The sequence below is a fragment of the Anser cygnoides genome, chromosome 27 (genome assembly GCF_040182565.1).
Source record: "Anser cygnoides isolate HZ-2024a breed goose chromosome 27, Taihu_goose_T2T_genome, whole genome shotgun sequence".
NCBI classification, from domain to species: domain Eukaryota; kingdom Metazoa; phylum Chordata; class Aves; order Anseriformes; family Anatidae; genus Anser; species Anser cygnoides.
The window spans coordinates 4,586,436-4,611,593 of record NC_089899.1 but is presented as its reverse complement, the minus strand read 5'-3'; the positions used below and the strand labels follow the sequence as shown (position 1 = coordinate 4,611,593).

General features: G+C 60.9%; 3 protein-coding genes across 5 annotated transcripts; all 3 read right to left on the bottom strand.

The window, feature by feature from the left end:
• Positions 1-793: 793 nt before the first annotated feature.
• Positions 794-7,069, bottom strand: RAX2 (retina and anterior neural fold homeobox 2). Its single transcript, XM_066983996.1, has 4 exons — positions 6,677-7,069; positions 5,312-5,338; positions 3,191-3,441; positions 794-1,469 (listed from the first exon to the last, which is right to left on the bottom strand). The coding sequence occupies exons 3-4, from the start codon at positions 3,431-3,433 to the stop codon at positions 1,026-1,028; spliced, it is 687 nt and encodes a 228-aa protein (XP_066840097.1). The 5' UTR covers positions 3,434-3,441; positions 5,312-5,338; positions 6,677-7,069; the 3' UTR covers positions 794-1,025.
• A 3,688-nt stretch (positions 7,070-10,757) lies between these two features.
• On the bottom strand, positions 10,758-12,355 carry LOC106045636 (complexin-3-like). The gene is made up of 3 exons (XM_013196239.3): positions 12,204-12,355; positions 11,595-11,682; positions 10,758-11,258 (listed from the first exon to the last, which is right to left on the bottom strand). Exons 1-3 carry the CDS (start codon positions 12,353-12,355, stop codon positions 11,040-11,042), a joined length of 459 nt encoding a protein of 152 aa, XP_013051693.3. The 3' UTR covers positions 10,758-11,039.
• A 709-nt stretch (positions 12,356-13,064) lies between these two features.
• On the bottom strand, positions 13,065-20,914 carry MATK (megakaryocyte-associated tyrosine kinase). Of its 3 annotated transcripts, XM_048077764.2 has the most exons (14): positions 20,577-20,914; positions 18,860-18,943; positions 17,864-17,920; positions 17,395-17,508; positions 17,131-17,246; positions 16,634-16,853; positions 15,435-15,528; positions 15,270-15,335; positions 15,011-15,110; positions 14,817-14,901; positions 14,621-14,694; positions 14,338-14,533; positions 13,848-13,934; positions 13,065-13,740 (listed from the first exon to the last, which is right to left on the bottom strand). In XM_048077764.2, the coding sequence occupies exons 3-14, from the start codon at positions 17,870-17,872 to the stop codon at positions 13,558-13,560; spliced, it is 1,344 nt and encodes a 447-aa protein (XP_047933721.2). In that variant the 5' UTR covers positions 17,873-17,920; positions 18,860-18,943; positions 20,577-20,914; the 3' UTR covers positions 13,065-13,557. The 3 variants fall into 3 exon arrangements, with proteins under 3 accessions (XP_047933721.2, XP_013051794.3, XP_013051793.3); XM_013196340.3 differs by lacking the exon at positions 18,860-18,943; XM_013196339.3 differs by lacking the exons at positions 17,864-17,920; positions 18,860-18,943; positions 20,577-20,914 and having other exon boundaries at positions 17,395-17,857.
• Positions 20,915-25,158: the final 4,244 nt, after the last annotated feature.

The window sequence follows — 25,158 nt, the reverse complement described above, 5'->3', positions numbered from 1 at the left end:
GGCCCTCGCTGCCCGGTGACGGTGACACCGGCCATGCGCCCTCCCCGGTGTCACTGCGGGGCCAGGCTGGGGACACGGCACATCGCCACCCTCCTCTCCCTGCTCCCACCTGGCACCATGGCCCCCCCAGGGACCCCACGGGGACGCTGCTGCCCCACTGCCCCCCTCCTGGTGGGCCCCACTGGGGGCCGTGGGGCCGTTCCCTGCCCGGCAATTACGGCAGCTTTGTGCCTCGAACGCCGGCACCGCTGGAGAGCAATTAGGGCGGCGCAGCGTGGAGTGACGGCGGAGCAGATTCCCCCTGACAAGCAGCCGGGACGCGGAGCCAGGCGGCGGGGACGGATCCGGTCACCCGGTGGGGACCGAGCCCTGCGTGCGATGGCTGGGTGCGCCGGGACGGCGGATTTTCCCTGCAGATGCCAAGTGTGGGCGAGGGAAAAGCCGATTTCCCTGGAAAGCTCCTTCCCGCATCCCGGCTAGCGGCAGTGCCTGACTCGAGTGCGACGCACCCGTTCGGCTCATCTCTTTACTCGCAGTACACCCGTCTCTTGGCGCACAACCAGCATTGTGCCCCCATGCAGCTAACCCCCTCCACCCCCCCCCCCAATATTCCCTACGAAACTAAAGCATTTCTGTTCATTTGTGTTCAAATCTGCAGCATAAAAAAAAAAACAAACAACAAACAAACAAACCCAACATTAACGATAAAGGGCAGGGCTGCAGAGCCCCGGGCTGGGGTCTTCTGTGCGCGGCTGCACGAGGGAGGCTGAGCGGGACGTGGGTGGCTGCTGGGGTGCTCCCCACGGGGGGGGGGTCCCGCCAGCACCCCGCCTCGCTGCCCTGTGCCCACGGTGCTGGTCCGGGGGCGGTGCAGCCACAGCCCAGCATCTCTGCCCCGTCCCTGCCCCGTGCTGGCTTTGGTCCTGCTGAGCATCCCGCTGTCACCCCCGGTGTCACACGGCCTGGGGACGGGAGCCTTGGGGGGGGGGGGCAGTGGGGGGGCCGGGGAGGCGGGGAAGCGTTCATCAAATGGGCTGCCAGGTTTTGTCAATGGTCTGAATGTGCTCCTTGGCTTTCATGCGGAGCGAGGCGATGCTGGAGCTCCTCTGGTCGACGTCCTCCAGTGGGTACTTGTCCACAAAGGGGGGGCCGCACTGGTAGGGCGCGGGGGCCATGGGCTGCATGCCTTGCGCCATCCCCGGGGGGGTGTTGAGGAAGGAGTGCCCGCCGTAGGGGGGCTGCAGGGCCTGGGGGGCCCCCATGAAGCCGGGGATGCTGTGCACCGGGGTGGCGCTGGAGATGGGCGACGTCAGCCACGGGTCGAGCGGGAGGGAGTTGCTCATGGGCCCCACGTTGGCTGTCATGGGCGGCCGGTTGAAGGAGAGCATGGGGGTGTCGTGGAGCTTCATGGAGCTGGCCTCCATCTTCTCCTGACGCCTCCACTTGGCTCGCCGGTTCTGGAACCAGACCTGCCAGGGGACAGTGAGAGTGATCCCAGGGTGCACGCCCCATGCCCGGCCTGTCCCTCGCAGCATGCCCCACGGGGAGTGACCCACGTGCTGTGTCCCTTATAGGGTGCCCCACGTGCTATGTCCCTTATAGGGTGCCCAACATACTGTGGCCTGTGTAGGGTGCCCCATATGGCATCTCCCATGCAAGGTGCCCCATGTAGCACGTCTCATATAGGGTACCCATGTGGCATGCCTCATTTCAGGTGCCCTGTGTCCCATGTCCCATGTCAGGTGCCCCATGTGGCACACCCCGTGCAAGGTTCCCCACGTGCTAAGTCCTGTGTAGGGTGCCCCATGTGCTCCGTCCCGTGCGAGGTGCCCCCCGTGCTGTGCCCCGTGCGGGGTGCCCCATGCAGGGTGCCCCGTTGTGCTGTATCCCACACGGGGTGCCCCATGCAGGGTGCCCCGCACAGGGTGCTCCAGGTGGGATGCCCCCACATGCTGTGTCCCACGTGGGGTGTCCCCAGCAGGGTGCCCACGTGCTGTGTCCCCCGTGGCTCCAGCAGTCCCTGTCACACCACGCACCTCTGCTAAGCCTCTCCTGCAAACCCCAGGAACCGAACCCATCTCTGGCGTGGGACGGGAGCGGTGGCACCGTGCAGCCCCTGCTCTTGCTGCGCTGTGGGGACGCTCCCACTGGCCCTGCAACACCGCACGCTGTCGGTACAACGCTGCGTGGTGTCCAAAAGCCACTCGGTAAAAGTTCTTAGAAGCTGAATTGCACTAAAACCCACCCGGACCTGGGAAGAGCTGCTGCTTAAAGCACTGGTCCCCACGTCCCCAGAGTCCCCAGCAGCATGGGGCACAGCCCAGCCTGCCTTGTAGTGCAAAGAGGCAGCAGGTGTCAGCCCCTGGGCTGAGAAGGGGACGGCTCCTACTGGGCTATACTGGTGCAAACTGGTCGCTGCTCAGGCAGCTCAGCAGAGGCGTCCCCGTGGTGTGGAGCTCCAAGGAAAAGGCCACATTGGCTTGGACTTGCTTGATGTGCAAAAAGGAATGGAGTTGAGGCCTGGAAAACTCAGTTCACGTGTCAGTGGATTGCTTTTCTGGCCATCTCACAGTTGTTCTGTCACTTCTGATCGTTTTGGTTTCCTCTGCCCTTTCTTGGGCTTTCAGACCCAGAGGCAGGAGGGAGTGCACCCTCACCACAGCAGGGGCTGCTCCAGGCTGAGCCCACCCCCTCCCCCCCACCCCCGGCAGGGTTTTGTGCTGCAGCCTGGGAAGCCAAAACTTCCCGTGCCCCATGCTCTGAAAAGCCTAAAATCCCCAAATCGATGAGAATTTTGAGCTTTCCTGGCTCTGAGGAGCTGCAAGTGGTCACAAGCTACTGAGGGTTTTCTCCTTTCCCATGGGACCAGCTGGACCCACAAAAGCATCCCTGACCTCTCTGTGCAGCGGGGGAAAAATCTCCAAAACCCATCTCCCTGCCCCAAACTGAGCCTTGGGACACAATGGTTGAACTGGGGAGCCCCTGGGGAGCAGGAAACAGCCAAACCCCAGCCCAGAGACCTGACACTTGGAGCAACGCAGGACAGGTGGCGCGGCCCTGTGCGCCCACCCCGTGGCTGTGCCCCTGCCCCTGCCTTGAGCAACGGGGAAACTGAGGCACAGAGCTGGGCACCGAGCAAAGCCCTCCAGCACCCAGGGGACACGTCATGGCCAGCAGGTGCTTCCCCTACCTGCACGCGGACCTCCGGCAGGTTGACCTTCATGGCCAGCTCCTCGCGGCTGTAGACGTCGGGGTAGTGGGACTTCTCGAAGGCGCGCTCCAGCTCGTGCAGCTGGTAGGTGGTGAAGGTGGTGCGGTTCCGCCGGTGCTTCTTCTTGGGCTGCTCCTCCTCGGCGGCAGCAGGAGGGGTCCCCTCGCCGTCCCCCGGCTTCCGCAGCTCGCCCAGATCCCCTTCGCACTTATTCAGGAACATCTCGGCGCCTGCGAGGGGATGGAGGGGTTGGGGAGGGTGGGGACATCGGAACCCCCCCTCCATGCACCCCGGCTGGGACAGAGGGACAAGCGGATGGACAGGAGGATGGGCCAGCCCCGTGATACCTGTGTGGGAATTTTATGGAGCCACCAGCCCTGAAAACCAATGCAAACCCCTCCCTGCCTGGCCTGGAGGTGACCGGAGCTGGCCAGGTCCCCCTGCCAGCCCCGCTCCTCTGCTCTGTCCCTTGAGACCAGCCCCACATCATTGCAGGAACCCATTCTAGTCCCCAGGCAGGGCAAAAGCGGCCCAGCGCCGTCCCCCAGCTAATATCCTTTTTTCTGCATGTTTATCAGCGTTTTCAACCCTTACAATGTTGCATCTTTAAGCTTTTTATCCAGCTTCTGAAATCTTCCTGTGGTATTCGCCAGGGATTAAGGGCCCCTTTCCACCGCGGGGATGTGGTCAGACACGGGAATCGGGCAAAAAGCCATAATCCCGGGGTGTTTCTGCGAGGGGAAGGTGTTCGGCCCTGCATCGCCCCAAAAATTCAGGAAACACCCAAGCGGGCACAGGGAGGGAGGGGGAAAATCAATTAATTCGCTAAGGGAATAACTGGGGATCCTGGGTGGGCAGCTGGTGGGGGGAGCTGGGGGCTGCTGGCACTATGCACACGCAGGGGGTCTGCGTGCGCCGTGCATGGTTTGTGTGTGTGCATGTGCAGGGTGCAGCGTGCAGTGAATCGGCAGCATGCACGCACACTGCAGGCAGGTGTAGATGCTGGGGGTGTGCACAGCGAGGTGTGAGCGTGCCGTGCGCGGAGCGCAGGGTGCGACTTGTGCTGAGTGGGTGCCTGTGTGCGAGCAGCGTGTGTGTATGTGTGTGTGGGGGTTGTGCTGCACATGCACTGCATGCAGAGTGCACAGCGTGTGCCCAGTGTGCAGTGTCCATGTGCCACGGGTGCAGCGTGCAGTCTGCATGTGCAGTGCACAGCTCACAGGGTGTGCGAGGAGTGCAGTGCATGCACATGTGGGCACAGCATGAATCAGTGCACAGTGCGTGCGTGCAGTGTCTGTGCGCAGTGCTTGCAGTGCCTTTGTGCTCAGTGCACACAGTGCATGCAGCGAGCGCACGCACAGAGCATGCAGCACGTGCCGTGCAGTGCACACCGTGCACACAGGTGTGCAGCAAGTGCAGCGTCCGTGTGTACAGCATGTGCAGCATATCCAACGTGTGCCACGCATGCCCAGGGTCTGTGTGCGCTGCCCAATGCACACCATGCTCAGAGCACACACTGTGTATGTGCAGCGTGTGTGCACTGCACAATTTGGGCAGTGCCCCTGTGTGCAGTGTGTGTAACACATGCAGCGCGCTCGCAGGGGCTGTGTGCACTGCCCAAGGCATTTGCAGCACGCTCAGAGCATGCAGCGTGTGTGTGCAATGTGCGCACTGTGCAGTGTGTGCAGTGCCTGTGTCCACAGCACATATAACGCATGCAGTGCACGCGCAGGGGCTGTGCGTGCGGTATGTGCAGTGCACAGCGCTGCCAGTGTGTTGCATGTGCAGCGCATGCAGTAAATGCACAGGGTCCGCATGCAGCACGTGCCACACGTGCTTGGCTCTGGGTGACACCCCACGGCCCCACGCAGGGTGCCCCATCACCCCGAGGTCTCTGGCTGGGTCTGGGTCTGGCCACGCTGCCCCAGGCAGCAGTCCCTTCATGGCACCCAGGCTGCTGAGTGCCGCAGTGCTGGGGTGCCCTGCTGGGCGCTGGGACGAGCAGGGCCCCAATGTCACCGTGCGAGGGTCGTGGAATGTCCTGGGGTTGGGGAAACAGGGAGGGGACGGGACCCCCGCCGCCATCCCGTTTGTGCTCACCCGCTTCTCATTTGCGCAGCTCCACACCTGCAAGGAGAGGGGAGAGGGGTGAGCACCTGCAGCCCCCCCCAGGACCCCACGGAGAGGTGCAGGGATTGGGGTGAGCTGGGCAACAGGGGCTGGGGACAGAAAAGGGCTGAGGCTAGGGGCAGCCCCTAGCACCTCCCAACCCCACCCAAAAGCAAAGGAGGCCAAGAAAACAAACAAACAAACAACAACAACAACAACAACAACAACAAAAAACAGGAAGAAGAGGAAAACAAATCCTTGGAGTGGGAGCAGGAATCAAGGGCGATAAAAGAAGAACGGAAAAAATAACAGAGCCAAACAAAAGCAGGAGTAACAAACATGGGAATTACAGAAAATCACAACCCGCCAAGCGGGGTGGCAGCGCTGCAGCCTGTGGGTGCCCCGGGGCTGCCCCCGCCCCACCTCATCCTTGGCGGCATCACAGCACGGCCCCCCGGCTCCCCAGCACCGCTCCCCGGCTGTGTCACTCTGATGGGTGCCCGAAGTCCCTGCCGAAAGAGCGGGTGCCCCCCCCCTCCCCCCAGCCCCGTCCATGCACCCCCATGGCCAAGCCAGAAGTCCCGGGTGTCGCTGCTGGCCCCAAAACCCGGCAGCTCAAGGGGACCCCGCAGCCCCCGTCCCCCAGATGCACACCCAGCTGGGCGGCAGGGCGGCTCGCCTGGGCTCGTCGGGGACCAGAGGGCTTCCCGCGGCCGTGGTGGTCCCGGCAGCAATTTGGGGGTTTCGGCTGTAAAAGTGCACTGGGCAGTGCCAGGGCAGCGTTTCGCTGCTTTATGCCCGCACCCGTTGCAGCCTCAGGCTTGAGCGGAGCTGTCTGCTCCTCACCACAGACACCAGAAAAGCAAACAGCAACGGCGACAAGCCCCGAACTAGGCAGTAATGTGCCCAAACTGGGCAAACCCCAGCTCTCCCAGTGCCAGAAAGACTCGGCGAGATGAATAAAGCACCAAAACCCTCCGTTCGGGCGGTGCCGTGGCCCGTGGGTGCTGCAGCCTGCCTGAGGCCGTCCCGCTTTGCTCCAGCACCCGTTCCCCTTCCGTGCCCCTTTGGGTGCCGGTGGGCACCGGGGCCGGGGCTGGACCCTGATGGCAGCCGGCACAGCGCGAGCCGGCAGCGCAGAGCCCACCAGGAGCAGTGGCACTCGGTGCCATGACACCGAAGGGCAACCAGGGGTGCAAAGCAGGCAGCTTTGGGGCACCCAGCACCCACTCCCACACCCCCGGGGCAGGGCCCAGGATCCGGCCCTGGCCACGGGCGCACCCCAGGGCCGTCCCGTTTCTCTTTGGAGCATCTTCCCCCGGCGCTTTCTCCCGAATTCGAATAAAACGGTGTTACCTGCTGGGCCCAACTCGGCTTTTCCAGGAGTATTTAACTTTGTCGGCCCCTCCTGGGAACCAAACAAGCGGCTCAACCTCACCAATCTTGCAGCTTGGCAGCCAAAGTTGCCTCTAGTCTTCTTATTTGTCACAGAACCGCCGTGCTAAGGCTCGGGAGAATCTTTATTTAGTGTTGCAGATGTCACCAAGGCCCCGCAGATTGGAAATGAGTCCAAAGGATTAAGACGAGGTTATTAATTGGAGGCCTTCCCCTCTAAGAATGATTGACAGTTACTTTCTGGACAAGTAATTGCTCTAAATGTCCCCCCAGCGCCCGGCAGGCTGGGGGGGCCGCGGGCACACAAAGCCCCGCGCTGCCTTCCCCGCTCGGATTGTCTCCCCACAAAGGCGTCCTGCTGGAGTTTTCCTTGTAATCCCCTCATTATGGGAGAGGAAAAAGAATTAGAAACACGGGGCGAGGAGAAGAAAGGCAGAGGATGGGGGGGGAGGAGGGAAAGAAACAATTTCCTTTGGCTCTGCCAGCGCCGCGGCCCAGGGACGGGCCTGGGGGCCGCAGCCCGTGCCCGGCCCTGCTGTGGTGGGGACGCTCCAGTGGCCGTGTCCCACCCCAGAGGGGACGGAGACTGGGGGGTGGCCCTGGTGGCAGTGTGTGTGGCCCCCATGGGTTCCTTGGGATGCTGCATGCTTGGGTCCTGGGTGTGGACGGGCGATGGGGACCGGGCATGGGGACAGGTGTGACATCCAGCAGTGGCACCGGGAGCGGGGAGAGGTGCGTGGGGACCAGCCCCCGGGGGCGAGCACCGTGGGCAGCCACGGGGAGTGGGTGTGGGGGCCAGGGGGAGGCCAGGCGTGGGGACCGGCCATGGATGGCAGGCTTGGGGACCAGCTATGGGGACCACCATGAACGTCACAACAGCCATGGGGACCAGCCATGGGGCCAGCTGTGGGCACCGGCAGTGGGACCGTCCATGAATGTCACACCAGCTATGGGACCATCCACGGATGTCACATCAGCCATGGGGACCAAGCACAGGGACAAGCTGTGGACGTGGGGCAGTGCACAGGGACTGGCTCTGGGGACCAGGCAAGGGGACAGAGCATGGGGGACCCACTCTGGGGCTATCCGTGGGGTTTGGCCATGGGCTGGGGGGGGGGGTGGGGCAGAAACACCATCCCTCAGTGTCCCCCTCCTGCGTCCCTTGGGGACCCCAGCCGGGTGGGGGCTGTGAGCACTGTGACGGGGTCCCCTCCCTGCCACCCAGGTCCTCCGGGTGCCTGGGGCTCAGTGCTGCCTGAGCTCAGCCCCTTCCCCGTGCTGCCCACCCGGCCTCTGCAGGGTTTTGCCCTTCTCGTTCTCTGCTCACTTTTACTTTCTCCCAACAGCCTCTTCCTTCCATCTGCGAGCACTGCAGCTCTCGGCCGCCATCTCAGCTTCCTCCCACTCCCTTCCTCTCCTCGGCACAGTTCCCCTTTCGGATGCCAAATGTAACCACAAGGTTTTCAGTCAGCCCTGGTGTTGGTCCCGCGTGCCCCCCCCCGTGTCAGCCCATGGAGCTGCCCCCGGTGGGACACTGCCACCGCCATTGTGTCCGGGCTTGGACCCTAAAGCCATCTCTGTGTCACCTCCCTTCACCCTCCTGCCCTGTCTGACAGCTCCTGGGGACAGCGTGACACTCTTGTTGGGACAGCGTGCTACCCGTGTGGGGACAGCGTGCCACCACCGCAGGGACAGGCTGACAGCATCATGGGGACAGCGTGGCACTGCACTGGGGACATGTGGCCCCCTGGGGACGGGGTGACACTGCTGCGCCGGGCAGTGCCACAGGGACCCCTCTGCTGCCCGCTCCTGCATGGGGGGTTCCAGCTCCAGGAGCACCCCTGAGTGCTGCTGGAGGGTGGTGGGGACGTCCCCAGGCCGTGGGGACATGGGCGCAAAGGGGCCCCTTTAGCTGGCCCTTGTGCCAATGTGCCCTTGCGTGGGCCACCCTAGTGGCAGCGAAAGGACCCCAGTCCCCTGCTTTGGTGGCCCACGGTGGCTTCCTGGCACAGGCATGGGGACGCGACAAGCAGAGCTGTCCCAGGAGGACCCCACCAGGGTGACCTGCACATGCGGACCCTCATGGAGCTTCTCAGAGATACCCAACACTCCGAAAGCCCCAAAGTGACCCAAAGTGCACCAAGCCCCCCAAGCCCCCTGTGCCTGAAGACACCCCACCAGGACCACCCGTGGGCTGGTTCGAGGCGCGGGCACAGCCGCCCCAGCTGCCCGGATTTGGATTTACCCACAAGGGCCGTGTGCGCGGAGCCGGCCCCGCTAAACCGCCTTAAGGTGTTGGCTCACACGGGCGGGGGAGGCCAGCAGGCTGATTTGACAAATGATTATAATTGCCTTTTAGGAGCAGATAGCAAATTGATTTGCTTCCTCGTCCAAGGCCCGTAATCGCTTCATCACTTTAAAATATTAATGCTATACTTCTTTGCTAGTTTCCCAATTACCCTAATTGAAGGCAAATTGGTTAAGAAGGTGCAATGCAGAGTATCAGGGGGTTTAGTTCACTCAAATGACAGTTTTAAACCTCCCTAATCCTATTAGCGGGCAAAGCTGCTAACGCTTAGAGACGCTGCGTCAGCTTACCGGGGCGGTGGGGCCGGGGCGGGGGTCGGGGCCGGGGGCCGCTGGCCGCACGTGACCAGCTCTGCCGGGGATTTGTCACTTTTTTAGTTCATTAAGAGGCCTGGGGCGGGCGGGTGGGCGGCAGGGGTGACCCAAAAGGGTGCCGAGGCACAGGTGGCGGTGTGGGGACAGCGGGGCGGGGGGGGACAGGACGATTAGCCAGGGAGACCTGGCAGAGGGTCCTGACCCGGATCCCAGCCGGCACTGGGAGCCCCGCGCAGCCCCACTGGGAGCACTGGGAGCTGGGCTGGGGACAGGGCCGGGCTGCCTGGGGACCTTGGTGCCGCCATCCCACAGGCTGGCACCCGGAGAGAGCGGGGATATGGGGTAGGAACAGGAGCTGGCTGGGGGCCGCTGGGGAGACATGGCCCCATCCCGATCAAAACGGATTGATTTTTGTGCCCGAATGGGAGATGCTGCGAGTCCTGCAGAATGGCTGGATGGTGGGGACAACAGGGACAGGAGGGGTGGCAGGGACAGTGGTGACAACAGGATGGTGGGGACAGCGGGAACGGCAGTGCCACCGGCCACGCCTGGATGCTCCAGCAGACACCAGCCCCTCGCACCAGGACCCGAGGGGCCGAGCACCACGCACCCAGGGACCCCCCCATGCCACCGGGGTGGCTGAGACCTGCGGCACTCGCAGCCAACGGGCTCTGCGCCGTGACGCCCACCCCACCGGCACCGGATTCGGCCCCGCCACTGTGGGCAGCCCGCAGCAGCGCCGTCCCCGCGGGCCTTTCCGGAGCAGATGGCCCCGGCGTGGGGAGGACGGAGGCGGCTCAGCGCGTCCTTTCTTTCATGCACACACAGCGTGACTCCCGGGCCGGCTCCAGCGGGGCGGTGGCGTTCGGGGCCAGTGCTGGTGGTACATTTTACAAGGGTTCAGCTAGCTTAGCCCTCGGGGACAGGCGATTCAGGCAGATTAGACCTCACTAAAATAGGCAGGTATTAGTGATCTCAGCAGCCTGCAGCCTTCCGGCGCGGGTGCCCGCGTGGCGGCGTTTAAGCCCGCGCTGCTGCTGAGCCCGGCAGTGGGGAGCCCCTGGGGTGGGCAGGAGGCAGCGGGGACCCTGTCCCCGGGGATGCCCTGGGTGGGGACACCGGGTCCTGCTGGTTCCTGCGTGCGGCTGGGGGCAGCTGTGCCTGGGGGCTCCTGCAGGAGCTGGGGACGGATCCTGCAGGTTGGGGTTGTGGAGACCAAGGGTAATAATGTGCTGGGCATGGGGCTGTGTCCAGCATGGGGACACGGGGGGGCTGCAGCGGTGTCCCTGTCCCCGCCCTGCCCACCCATGGGGCAGCCCTGGGGACGGTGGCACTGTGCAGGTGGGGGTCACGCAGACAGCATTGTATGGCACAAGCACCAGTCCTGCAAAATACCACTTTTATTGATCCAAACAGTGTGGGCAACCCCAAGGCTGGTGAAAGATGTGGCAGGAGCGTTGGGGACCACTGCCTGCCCTGGCTGGGGGGTGGCACCTGGGACGCTGGGGGCTTGGCCAGTGTGGCAGGAGGGGACCCAGGTGTCCCTGCCCAGTGCCCCAGAAAGCCCTAGGGAATGATTTGGGGGAGGAAAACCCCAAACACAGGCAGCACGTTGGGGCACATGGCACGCAGCACCGGGCACCCGCAATGCCCACATCCCGCCCGCTCCCTGGGGCTGAGCCCGATTCTGCCAGTGCCGGCGCTACATCAGGGAGCACTTCTCCTTCACCTCGTCCACGGTGCCTAGCGCCCGGCCCCGCAGCGCTGGCAGATCGATCTCCCGCAGCTTGGTCAGGAAGGCGAAGGCCCCCTCCTCTTCCTCCTCCTCCTCCTCCTCCTCGCCGCGCACCATGGCGGCCAGCTCCTGCGGCAGCTCCACCGCGCCGCCCGCCACGTGCAGCTGGGCATCGTCCCGCTCGTCCTGCACACGGGTGGGAGAGGTTGGGGCCGCGGATGGACCGGGTGCCACCAGCCTTGGGGGGGACAGGGAGGAGTAGGGTCCCTTTGGGATACCCAGGAGTGGGAATGCTGTGGGACACCGGGGTTGCTGGGGCTGCCCAGTCCCACACTGGGAATGCTGGGCTCACACGTGTGCGGGCGGACAGGCGGATGGACGGAGACAGCAGCTGTTTGCTGCCCTCTTCAGGAATCATCTCCCATCCCAGGGGACCAGGGTGGTGGGGGAGGACAGCAGCCACCCAGCCCAGGGCTATCGGGGAGGGTGGGGGGGCTCAGGGCACCCCGCGTGTGTCCCTACCTGGGCCAGGCGGTACTTGTCCCGCAGGTGCATGCGCACGGCCGCCCGTTCCGCCTTCTTGTGCGCGAAGGCCTTGTCTCGCTCGATCCTGCACAGCGGGCGCCACGCTGTCACCCCTGCCCCAGCCAAACACCCCCCATCACCCTGCACCTCGGCCCTGCAGCGTGGCTACACCCGTCCAAAGGTGCAAAGGTCCACACGAGACAGTCATCGGGGGCCGCATCCTGCCCCTCCAGCCCAGTGATGACATTTGTGGCAGGGACTTGCTGCTCCTATGGCCTCTCGCTTCCCTGATGCTGTCCCGACTGAGGCCCCCGAATCACCCAGATCAGGGGAGCGGGGCCGTGCTGTGCCCGTTGTCCCGTGGCTCCATGGGTGCTGGGGTGAGGGTGGCACCAGGCACCTGCCCCTGGCCACCTGCAGTGTGCCGAGCCCCTGTGCCAGCACCCATGGGGACTTCCTGCACCATTGGGAACTCTCGTACTGCAGGGATCGCTGAGCACCCACTCTGCTCCCATCCCCTGCCTCCCTGTCCCCGTCCCATCCAGGCAGGTGGATGACACCCTGGCCCCAGTGTGTGGGGACCCCACAGCCCCGGCAAAGCCTTACTTCTCCTCCAGCAGCTGCCGCTGGTACTCCTCAAACTCGTCGCGGGACATGCCATTGGGCAGAGTGGCCGCCTTGGTGTCCTTGGGGGGTGCCTTGGGCTCCTCCTCGCCCCCCCGCAGGTTCTTCAGGGCTGCCGTGAAGAAGGTGGCCATGGGTGGGTGGCTGCGGTGCCCTGTGCCCCGTGGTGCCCAGCCGGGTCCTGCCCGGGGCCGGTGTCTGCAAGGTCAGCAGGACCCAGGGGCGCCGCGGATCAGGGCTGGATTAAGGCATTAGGAGGGGAAGGCACAGCCACCGGGGTGGGAAGACCTTCTTGTGCCTCTCGCTGCACCCAAGGGTGCTGGGGACCCGTACCTCACTGAGATACCCCATTGCACGGGCCCTGATGGAGGGTTCAGACCCTGCCTGGCACCGTGGGCACCCAGAGCCACCCAGCTCAGCAGGGTGAGAGCTGCAAGAAGTCGGCACAGAGGACACAGAAGAGGATTAGCCGAAAAACTCAATCAAGGGTGGAAGGACTGGAAGGGAAACGAGGAAGCAGGCGGGCACGCACATACGCGCAGCCCCGTGGCCCCGTTAATCCCTGCTCCACCAAGACATCGAGATTGCCTGCGAGCCGGCACGGCTGGGGGCTTCCCACCACTGGAGGACGAGTCCAGCTCCCGTAATCTATATGCAGCAATTCCCATACAGACTCTGATTAAAAGAATAATCCCCGGCTGCGTGCAGAGCCCCGAGCGGAGCGGGGCCGGGCTGCGCATGGGGGTCTCCGAGGGCCGAAGCTCCTGCCCGCCCCTCCCCGTGCTTTGGTGCACTCAGCCCCATGTAAGAGAGAGCACTAATTTGAGACTGGAGACTTAAAGATGCTGTTGAACTAATTTCTTTGGTTTAATCAAAAAATAATAATAATTAAGGCAGTTGAGCTGGCTGTGTTTGGGCCTCCATTTTGTGCCAGCGCAGGGCTCTGCCAGGGTTGGGGTTTCATTTTCCAGCAGGCTGGGATGTCCCGTCCTGTCCCCTGTCACCTGAGGGGGGGGGGGGTCAAAGGGACCCCACAGGGGGCCATGGGCCCAGCACCCCTGTGGGGCTGCTCTCTGCAGCCTGGTGGGTTGGGGTCCCTGCCGCCGCTCCAGGTGTCCCCAAGTGTGGCTGGGTGAAAGACCCGTACGGGGATGGTGGGAGGTTGTTGCATCCTCTTCGGCCACCCCAGAGGAGGAGGGCACACTGCCAAACCATTGCCCCATCTTCTCTGGGAGAAAGCAGCATGCAGGTTGCCTGGCCGCTCGTTTCCATGCTGCTCCCTATCCCGGTGGGTCTGGGGGGCTTCTGGCCATCGGTTCTGGGATCAGGACGCAGGTTAAACGTCCCTTAGGTGCTTCAGCTCCTTCTGTAGCTTCTCTGTGAGTTTCTTGAAGGACGGCCGCTTGCCCGGCTCCATCTCCCAGCAGCTCTTCATCAGCGCGTAGATGGCAGGTGGGCAGCCCTCGGGGGGGTCCATGCGGTACCCCTCCTCCAGCAGCTCTGTCACCTCCTTCAGGCTCTAAAGATGAAGGAGGGAGCTGGGACCCCACTGGCCAGGGGGAGCTGGGATGTCCCCCTCCCATCCATCCCCTGGGGACACGACCCAGAGTGTCCCCTGGCACTCACCAGCTTGGGGTAGGGTGCTCGGCCGAAGGAGAACACTTCCCACAGGAGGATCCCGTAGCTCCACACGTCCGACTTGGAGGAGAATTTCTGCCACGGCACGAGGCAGGGAGGCTGCAGCTGGGTACGGGCTGTGCTGGGCTCCCCAGGGCTGTGCCCTCACCTCCTGCTGCTCCCGGGGCTGTCCTCCCCCTCATCGGGCTGTGACCTCCCGGCCTGGCCCTCCTTCACCACCAGGACTCCAGCTCCAACCCGGCTGTCCCAGCCCGCCGCATCCCATAGGAGGTGCCCTAAATCCCCCCCACACCCCAGGATCAGGACAAAGGCCAAATTTGGGGAGACAATGAGCTGGTGGCACCAGAAGCTGCCGTGGGGCAGGGATGAGTTGGTGGGAAGTGGTAGGTGGGTATGGGAAGGGGGGACCCAATGGGATGAGCTGCTTTAGGACACCCCACCCCACCCCTGGACCCCTTCCCTTCCCTCCATCACTCACATTGTGCTTCAGGGCCTCGGGAGCCGTCCACTTCACGGGCAGCACCGTGGTGTCCGCGCCCTTGGGATTGACCCGGGCTAAGCCGAAATCACTCACTTTGGCCACATGCTCCTCGGAGATGAGGATGTTGCGGGCAGCCAGGTCCCTGTGCACCAGCTTCTTGGACTCCAGGTAGTCCATGCCTTGGGCCACATCCCTGTGGTGGCGAGGCAGCGTCACCGCGTGCCTCCCAGGGGGATGCAGAGTGCTGGTCCCAGCGGTGTGGAGGGGAGGGGGCACTTACAGAGCGAACTGGAGGAGCTGCTGGGTAGGGACTTGCGCGCGGCCCCGCGTGCGCAAGAAGTTCACCAGGTTGCCCTGACGGAGGAGGAGAAACACCTAAGAGCTGCCCAGTATCCACCCAGTTCAGCCCCAGACCAAGGATTTTGTCCAAAAAACTGAGCAGCGATGGGTCCCGCTGGCCAAGGACATGCTCTCACCTTGCTCATGAACTCCATGACGATGTAGAGGCCGTTGTGCAGGATGACGCCGAGCAAACGCACCAGGTTTTTGTGCCGGACCTTCCTGAAAGGAGGCAACCGTGGTCAAGGGGGTGCTTGTTTGTGCCTGGGTCGTGGGGCAGGGTCTGGCCATACCCCCTCAGTGTCCCCCCAGTGCCCCCCCAGGCACTCACGTCATGGCAGCAGTTTCAGCGAGGAAGGCCTGGGCGGTCACATCACACTTGATGTTCTTCACAGCCACCTTCTGCCCCATGTACTCACCCTGCAGGACATCTGGGAGGGGACACGGGGCATGTGTCATGGGGCTGAGCCGTTGGCCACATGTCCCACTCCCCACATCCCAGGCTGAGACCCCAAAAGCCCCAGGACAGTGCCCAGGACGGACATCGGGGGATGTCCTTCAGGGATCTCTGTCTCCATCTTCTCACCTACCTCCGAACTCGCCTTGCCCGATGCGGTCTCCCAGTGTGAGGTGCTGCAGGTTCAGCAACCAGCCGGCTGAGAACAGGTGCAAGGACAGGTCAACAAGGCCACCAGTGGGGCCGCGCCACCTCCTTCCCCAAAACCCAGACCTGCTCCTCTCCCGCCATCCCCTACCTTTGGCCAACTCCTCCTCGGCTGACTTCATCCCAGTCTTTGGTTTGGGCTTCACCAGCTTGGTGCAGATGGCTCCCTGCTCCTTCGTGTAGTGCTGCAGAGGAAGGGACAGACGAGGCTGGGGCAGGTGGTGGGTGCAGAGCCAGGAAACGGCTTTGGGATGCTCCATGGGCCCCTACCACCAAAGCTACCACCTGCATCTGGCCCTGAGGTGCCCAGAGCCCCTCCTGCTCCGGCTGCGTGAAATCCTGCTTTTCCCCCAGCACTGCAGTCCCCAGCCTGCATCTCAGCCCTGGTCTCCATGGGGCATGGCCAGGGAGACACTACGACCGGGCGAGGATTCGGGACGCTACCGGCGAGCCGGGCAGCAGATGATGGGGCTGAACCCTGCGGGTGCTACAGCCCGGCCCTGGAGGGAGCAACACGTCCGAGCTGGGTTTACAGAGGTGAAGCGGAAACAGCAGCATGGCCGTAGTGGTTACAGAGCAGGGCTGGGGCAGCTGAGCGGGGAAAGGGCTGGTCTGAAAGCAGAAGTTGTGTCTAAATGAGGAAAATATATGGCAGTACAAAACCCCAGAAGCGAGGCATGGAAGAGTTACGAGACAGGGCAGAGACAGATCTTGAGGAAGAGCCTGCTGAAAGCATGAGAGCTGGTGATAAATTCAGCGACAGCAGGAAGCCTGGAGTCCCACAGGGTGAGCGGGTGAAGGGAGAGCTCGGGGGGAGAGAACTGCAGCAAAACGCCTCTGAGCCTCAGTGCGGCTCAGGCCTCATCCAGGGCACGGGGGCAGAGGCTGTCAGGAGCTTTGTTTTCCAAAATGCCCCAAGCTCCGCTGCTGCATGAAGCACCAGAGGAGCAGGGACAGGGGACACACAACCCTGGGCAGGGCATGCTGTGGGCACAGCTGGTTTGTGGACACCAGGGCATCCTGGATCCATCCATTGCACCCCAAACGGAGTGGGGAACTGGGAGAACTTCCCGGGGTGGAGAACTGCACCGAACAAAACCCAGCAAAGAACACAGGCAGCAGCAGCGAGCTCCCAAGTACCACGGGACGAGGTGACCATGCTGTCACATGGATGGCAGCGCTGGCACGAGGTGGGTCAGGGATCACCCCACAGGTTCTCCATCACCATGTGCTGGGCTGGACCGGCCCTGGAGCCCCCCAGTGCAGCTCACGGACTGGGGGGGCTCTCACCTCGATCATGTCGATGAGATTGTAGAAGCGGTGCTGGCTGTCGATGCTCAGCATGTTCTCCTCGTGCACCACGCGGTAGTGGATCACCTCCTTGCCAAAGCTCACGCACAGCACGTAGTCGCCGGGGTGCCGGACGGACTCGCGCACCAGGAAGAGCCCGTCCTCGGCGGGCTGCAGCTCCTGCACTGCCTCCACCCCTGAGATCTTCCCGTGGAACCAGCTGGGGACAGGGGATGTGGGGACAGAGACCATGGGAACAGGGGACATGGGGACAGGGCACCAGCAGCAAGACAGGAAGAGCAGAGACCCCACCAAGGCTGTGCCAAGCCCATTGCACAACCCCTCTCCCCATCAGGCCCATCCACGCTGGGTGGGCACAACTCTGTGAAGCCAGGTGTTGCCCCAGCAAATCCCCCCACGGCCAGGGCTAAGGGCTGCTCTGCCCCCACGCACACCAGACCCCTCTCTGCCGCCACCGGGACCCCCGCTGTACTCACGGCATGAGGCTGAGCTTGGGGTCAGCGCGGATGGCGCCGCGCTCCCGCAGCACGCTGCCCGCCAGCAGCCCCTCCTGCCCGCTCTCGTTGTGCCTGGCGCGGTACCAGCCCTTGCCCTGGGGATGAGAGGGTCTCAGGGCAGGGGGAGGCAGGGGGCACACCGGGGAAGGTGGTCCCGGCTCCGGCAGCTCAGCCGATGGCCCTGGGGTCCCCTCCCCTCCGTTGCATGGCCACGGCTGGCCCCCACGTGCCCCTCGGGTTCACCTCCACGGCCTCGATGATGGTGACCACATCTCCCTTGCGGAAGGCCAGCTCGCCGGCCTTGGGCTTGTTATGGTCATGCTTGGTGACGCACTGCGTCCCTGGGGGCCAGTGTTTCTGCAGGGGAGGAAGCAGCATCAGCAAGGGCAGCGAGGGCAGGGCTAGGCTAGGCCTGTCCCCCTCCACCTCCCACGGACATCAGGGCCAGCCCTGTGGACCCCCCTGGTCCCTGGCCAGAACGACTGCACCGTTGAAATAGGACATGGTACCAGGGACAAGGGACACGGGGCACGGACCCCCCCTGCACCCCGCTGTGGTCCTGGTGGGATGGGACACCCTGATGTTGGCACCCCTATGCCAGTGCAGGAGGGGACGGTGCTGCTGATGCCCCTGGGGGAAGCGGAGGCATCGGGCCGTGCCCAAAGGCCCCCGCGGTCAGGAGCCAGCCCCTGCAGCTGGCAGCCCCGCTCACCCCAGACATGCTCGGCCGTCAGTGCATCAGGGACTCCCCGTCCTCTCCCGATGTCACCTGTGGAGAGGAAACCAAGCAGGGCTGTGGAGGGATGGGGCCGAGCCAGAGCCCATGGCCTGCACCGTCCCAGGCCACCACCGCTGTCCCCACCTCCACCAAGGCCTCTATGGCCCAGGGCAGCCCTGCACCACGGCAGTGGGCTGCAAAACCACAGCGTGTGTTCTGGGGACTCTCCTGCCCCAAACCCAGGTGGGAACAGGATGCAGGTGTCCTGCTCGCTGCCCCTTCTCCCTGCCTCGCGAATCAGAGAGGTGCTTCACCGCCCACCGGCGCTGCGAGGCCATCACAGCGACAGCAGGAAGATGTGGTTTTACCAGAAACTGGCATTTTCACCTCCTGTTTCTGCAGCTCCCAGTCATCGGGGCCACGAGATCCGGGGCTGGGAGAGGCGCAGGGGCCCCACAGACATGGGATGTGGCGGCACTGACGTGGGGGCTGCCTGCCCGAGGGGTGACACCGACGGGCAAGGCTGGGATGAGGTGGGACTGTCACATCTGCTGGCCCCAGGATGATCACACAAGGTCCCTGTGGTCCCCTGCCGCCAAGTTGTCCCCCTGGGAGCCCCTAGTGCCTGTGGGCACATTGGGCAGAGACCCTCGGTCGTGTCCAGTCCCCAGGGAAAGCCCCAGGCAGTGAAAGCAGAGCCCAAAGGCAGCACGGATGGCTGAAGGGGACAAAACAGTGCCAGAGGACAGCCCATGACACTGGTTTGTGACACCGAGCCAGCATCCTGGGTGGCATGACGCAGGCTGCCATGCGTCCCCAGATCATAGCACCATCCCTCAATCCACCAGGATTTTCACAATAAAGCATAATAAAAGCGCCTTTCCTCCAGATCCATCGTGCTGTTAGAAATTTCTCTCTGTCGCTGTAAGGCAGATGTTTTCATTCCTTTTCTAAGAGAAGGTGGGATTCCTCAGCACACAAATGACTCACATGCTTCAGGCTCTACCAAGGACGCCATCTGATAAGACCACATCCCACGTAGGCAAAGCTGCTTCGTGCCCACCTTGCTCCTTCCTACCCAAGAACCAGAAAGCACGAAGCTGTCCCAGCAGCTCAGCGCTTCTCTGCTTCCAAGACCTCAAAGGAGCCAGAGAAGCGTTGGCTTCCGGAGAAGAGAAATGTCTGAGGAGGGGGAAGAGATTTTTGTGGTGCTCAGTTGACATGAGAGCATGGGCAAGGTGGGTCTGGGACCAGCAGCACCTGCACCTCTAGAGCAAACCCAGAGCAGGACGATGCCTCCCTGGCTCTGCCGGGCTGGGGGAGGCATGAGGCTCGCTCAGCGCCTTGCAGCAGCGATGTCACCCTCCGCTCTATTCCTCTTTTGGAGGGTGAGTCACGGTCACTCCTCTGCATCACCGGTGGTAATCCCCAGCCTGATGCTGTGACGACAAGGATCTGGGGACTTGCTGTGCCTGCCCTCATCCCGAACAACAAAAGAAAGGGACAGCTGCAGTTGTGGCAAGCCTAATATTAGCAGGCGGCAGTTTTATCTGCTCCAGAAGCCATCTTTAGCTAGCACAGACCTCCCCTTGTCCTGCCCATCCATGCCACATGTATTATCCTGCTGGACTAAAGCCTTTGGGCAGAGGTGCAAAGGTGGCTGCCCCCTGGCAGGCTCAGCCCAAGCCCGAGGTGCTGTGATGCAGCTGAGCTCAAGTGTAACGCGTCCAGGGTGGGCGAGGACCTCGTGGGCACAGAGCCGAAGGATGGGCTCTGCTCCATACCCCTCTCCACAATGCAACTGGCACAGGGACGCGCCAGCAGGGATGACAGCGGCTCTGAAAGTTGTCCCTCATTTTCTGCTGCTCCAGGACAGCCACATCGGGTGCAGCCCTGCCCATGCGTGCAGATGGTGCTTGAAGGGTGGGGTGCTCTGCTCAGGCTGCCCGAGGGCTCCACTTCTCCTCTCCCCCACTGGCACTGGGTAGCCTGTGAGGCTCGGGGCGCCCAACCCATCCCGGCCAGCACCTCCACCCAGCCACCTGGGGCACGCTGGTGAGTCACGGTCCTCTGGTGCCGCTCACATGCCTCATACTGGAGCAACTGTTTGTTCGTGGAGATGTCCAGCCCGTCAAGTTCCCACCACCGGAATGAGCATTCCCACAAGCAGGGTGCATGGGCACAAAGCCTAGGAGAATACACTTGCCCCCCTCTTTTTTTTTTTCTTGTTGTTGTTCTACACTTTTTTAACCAGTTAACCTAAGCATTTGCAATGATGAGAAACACAAAAGCCCGTTGGGGTTCGGTGGAGCCATCCTGACCCCAAAACGGATTTCAGGCTTGTTTCCAGTGCTCAGAGTTACTCTAGCTGGAGGGAGAGCTGCCACAATGCAACAGCACAGAGGCAGAATGGGCAACATACAGGCTGCCAGATTGCACCTCTGTACTGCAATGTGAGCCGGACATATTGCACACACACCTCTGAAACACGGGCCGGTGAGGTTCCATTTTACCAACACCCGGCTGCACTAAGGGTCACCAAGACAAGTGGTAGATGTAGATCGCTTGTTGAAAAACGGGCAACACCTGGCCATTTTCCCCACCGACCGCAGTCCTCGTAACATGACATCCATCCCTCCCCGCCGGCAGAGCAGACATGGCAACGCGTCACCTGCTCTCAGCAACTCCAGCAGACCCTTGCACTTACCTTCCAGCCACGTCCATGCAGGGCCTTGGCGGCAGCGATGCCTTGGAGCTGCTCGCAGCTAAGTCTGGACTCAAATTCCCAAATTCCTGGAGAATAAACTCCCTTTCACATGGAGCAGCAAAGCTTTATTTTCAAGGGCATAGTCCCAGAAAGAGACACTGCGTTATTTCCTGATTTCTCTTCTGGTTAGGGCTGCAGATGTAACGTCCTGGAGGTCCTAGTGCCTGCCGCCTGCGCAGTCAAACATTAATCAGAGCTGACTCATTATTTGACAACGCTTAAAACAACTTTTACCCTTTGACGGCACAAATCCACACCCTTGCTAGAAACGATCATCAGAACTTATACCTTGCAGCATTGTGTAGCTCTCACATAAAATTAATGTTCCACTATGCAAATGAGAGACCTGCTGCTACCACTGGAAGCCGCCACCAGTGCATCCGCCCAAGCTGCAGGTGCTCATGGTGCCAGCAGCTCGCTGGGGAGACTCAGGAGTGGACGTGGTGGGACCAGGGAGCCTGGAGCCTAATCCTGTCTCAGTACCAATTTCCGACAGATTTAGGGGAGGCTGATCCAGGGGAATGACTGTGCCTTGTTGCTCTACTGGGGATAAAAACGCGCACAGACACATGGCAGTCTGGGAGGGGCAGTTGTACAACTCAGAAGGAGCTTTAAATGAACACCACTGTCAAAGGGCAGTGGCTTATCTATATCCTCCAGCATCCACAACTAGGGGAGAGGAAGCAATTGCCTCTGTAGCTCATCAGAGAGACCAGTTTCATACTTACGTTCAACATTTCTAATTTTCAGGGCAAAATGGTGAGAAAGAAGAAAACGCAGTTTCAGGCAAACACATTCCATTCAAGTTTTTATTTTATTTTTTTAATAAAAAATATGCTTAAGCCTTTAAAAATACTGGCAGTTCAAGGAAAAAGGAAGAGTAGAAGTAAGAAAACTATTTGTTTAACGAATGACCCCAAGGAATTTCATTTCTTTGGGTACAACTCCCAGTACAGCTGAGAAGTCCTTCCAAACGGGCCAACAGTTTCAGCTCCTGGTTATATTTTTCCACCAACAAACTGCTTCCTCAAACCACTGGGACAGATGTGTTCATAGGATTCTTAGGGTGTGTTTCCCAAGAAACACTCCTTGCATTATTCTCTGGAGTTGTATGGATGGATCCTTAGATGCCAGGTCTGTTCAAGCTAGAGAGTAAACACGTGTGCATCCTCACCATCCCTGTGCCACACTCCTGGGTCTCAGCATCAGATTTCCTGGGGTCTAAGCATGACTCTTGGCAACAAACAGAGATGTTTTGTACTTCTGTTTTTTTTTCACATCCAGTCATTGTTACAGATGTGACCACAGACCAAGAACTCAGCATCACACAGAGGGAACAACATGCTCAGACGTAATAAATGGGCCCTCCCTGTCCTGCTGTGTGGGCCACAAAAAGACTCCCACTGCTTCTGCTGGAGTTGGATTCATCTCCCATTTTCTTTCTCAGGTATCTACCAGCCATCAAGTGCCTCAGTCTTTAATACTAATCCTCAAAACCACCTTTCTCCCTTCTCTGATGCAGCAGTTCAGTTATCTGTGCTGCACAGCCCTGTTTAGTCCCATACAGCTGAATCACTGGTGTTCCCAGGTACCTCTAACACAGCCAACAGCAAGCCGAAGCAGAAAGATTGTGTTAGAACTTCCAGAGCTGCCGAGTTACCTTGCAACAGTATGGGAAAAGTTCTTCTCACATGCTGGGCTGAGGCTTTAACCACTTCTCAGTCTTCCTCCTGGCATCCTTTCTGTGGGTGAGTCCCACACGCGATGTCCTGCACAACAAGCTGCTGAATGGTGTCATCCCTGGCAGGACTAAAGGAGCAGCAATATAAAGGGCAAAAGTTATCCGAGGAAGCAGAGGAAGGACATGCAGCAAGATTTGTTAGGAACAGCAACACATCTTATGCAGAAAAAGCAACTGCTTTCCCAGCACAGATTTGGACATTAGCAGATCGCAGCCTGTGGGCTCTTCTTTGCCTGTTCTTCTGTCCTCAGTCCATGCTGAAAATACAGTTGCATTCACCAGAATGTGACGTAGCCTGAGAAATCTGCCCTGCATTTGAAGCCTTTAGGAATGAAGTTGGAAAATGGCAGCACACGCGACAAAAACAGGTAACTCTTCCCTACCTGGCCTCTGTGACAATTCAGGGGGATTCATTTTACCTCTCCTCGCAGTGTCCAAAGCCAAACATCCCAGTACCCTTTGGCTCCCTGCACAGCCAAAGGAAAAATGGGCACCTCCAGAGTGCAACTCGGCTGACCTGGTTTCCCGTGCTGACCTGGAGTAAGCCAAGTGTGTCGGGCTTACATGGCAGGGGCTTGGTGAGGGGGGGCTGCAGGGTGGCCTCTGTGAGCAGAGCCCAGCACCTGCCCCAGGTCAGATCAGAGCCAGCTCCTGCCAGCTCCAAAAGGGACCTGCTGCTGGACAGAGTCAAGCCATGAGCAATGCTGGTTGTGCCTCTGGGAGAGCACATTGCAGAAAGGGGAAAAAAAACTGCTTAACAGCAGCTGGGAGAGAGGTATGAGAAATGAGAGAGGAATCCGCAGCCACCAAGGTCAGCGGAGGGGGGCAGGAGGTGCTCCAGGCACGCAGCAGCAGTTCCCCTGCGGCCTGTGGAGAGGCCCCTGGTGGAGCAGGCCGTCCCCCTGCAGCCCATGGGTCCCACACGGAGCAGATCTCCACGCTGCAGCCCGTGGAGGAGCCCCCGGTGGAGCAGGTGGATGTGGCCTGGAGGAGGCTGCGGCCCATGGAGAGCCCCCGCAGGAGCAGGCCCCGGGCCGGAGCTGCAGCCCGTGGAGAGGAGCCCACGCAGGAGCAGGGGGGCTGGGGGGAGCTGCCGCCTGTGGGGGACGCATGTTGGAGCAGTTTGCTCCTGGGGGATGGACCCCGTGGCATGGAGCCGTGTGGGAGCAGTTATTGAAGAACTGCTGCCTGTGGGAAGCCCACGCAGGATCTGTTCGGGAAGGACGGCATCCTGTGGGAGGGATCCTATGCTGGAGCAGGGGCAGAGAGTGGCTGTGAAGGAGCAGCGGAGACGAAACGTTACGGACGGACTGCAGCCCCCGTTCCCCTGTGCCACTTGGGGGGACGATGTAGAAGTGTGTGGATGGGGGAAGTTGTCTTTAGTTTGCTTTTAATTCTTACTGCTCTAGTCATTTAGCAACAGGGAGTAAGTTACAATGATCGCCCTGATGCTGAGTCTGTTTTGTCCATGACAGCAATAGTTGAGTCTTTACCTCAAACCATGGGATTTTTTTCCATCACATTTTCTCCCCATCTTTTTGAGGAGAAGGAGTGAGAGTGCAGCATGATGGTGCTGAGCTGCCCCTCGGTGTTAAACCACCACACCAAGACATTGAGGAAGGCTGCTTGCTCATAAGGGCAGCATAGAATGCTATCGGGGTCTTTGAGATCCAACCTCCAGCATTTAGAGACAACACCACTGAGATCAAATGCCTCTTTCCATAGCTAAGATTTCTATTCAGCACAGTGGTGCTGTTGGGTCACTTGCACAGAGAATCATTTGGGAGGCTATTTCACCCTGGCTGTCAGCGGGAGCTTTGAACGATTCCTTACCCTGCTCCAAGCAGCTGCAGAGAACGTGGGATCCAGGTGCTGCAATGCACCTGAACACCCCTCACTGCATCACCAGGAGCCAGAATGACGCTTCCAAGAGGGATGCCCCTTCTTGCCCAGCAGCCCTAAGGAACAGCATGGACAGCAGAGATGTGGCCACTAAACCATTACAGGGCAAAGTCTTTTGCACAAATCTGTGTCCCAGTGAGAAAGCGGATTCAACGTGCTCAAGGGACAAGTGCAAGTTACGTTGCTACAGCTGCCGCCTCCGTTCGTTAACCCAAACCACGCTGTGGTGGCAGCTGTTTCACACAGCAGGCTTCAGTCCACGCTTACCGTGACTGTTTTGGGACACAACACACAACACTTACAGGGATCTCCCACAGCTGAGTTCTTGGTCTTTGCAGGAGTCCATGTCACGCTGGATCAGGACTGTCACGTCACTTAAACCTTGGCAATTTGGTATCATAGTGTGGCTTTCAACTCTGGCAGCACTTGTGGCAGCGTCTGATGGTTTTACTTTCTAATTTCTAATGAGTAAAGGTTTTAGGAGTGGAAGCTTTTTGGATGGGCTGGACTGCCTGGAAAAGAGGAGGCTGAGGGGAGACCTCATCGCGGCCTACAGCTTCCTCAGGAGGGGAGTGGAGGGGCAGGCACCGACCTATTCTCTTTAGTCACCAGTGATAGGACCCGGGGGAATGGTGTCAAGCTGAGGCAGGGGAGGTTTAGGCTGGACATCAGGAAGAGGTTCTTCACCGAGAGGGTGGTCGCCCACTGGAACAGGCTCCCCAGGGAAGGAGTCACTGCACCAAGCCTGCCTGAATTTAAGAAGCGTTTGGACTGTGCTCTTAGTCACATGCTCTGAATTTTGGGGTAGACCTGTGTGGTGCCAGGAGTTGGACTCGATGATCCTTATGGGTCCCTTCCAATTTGGGATATTCTGTGACT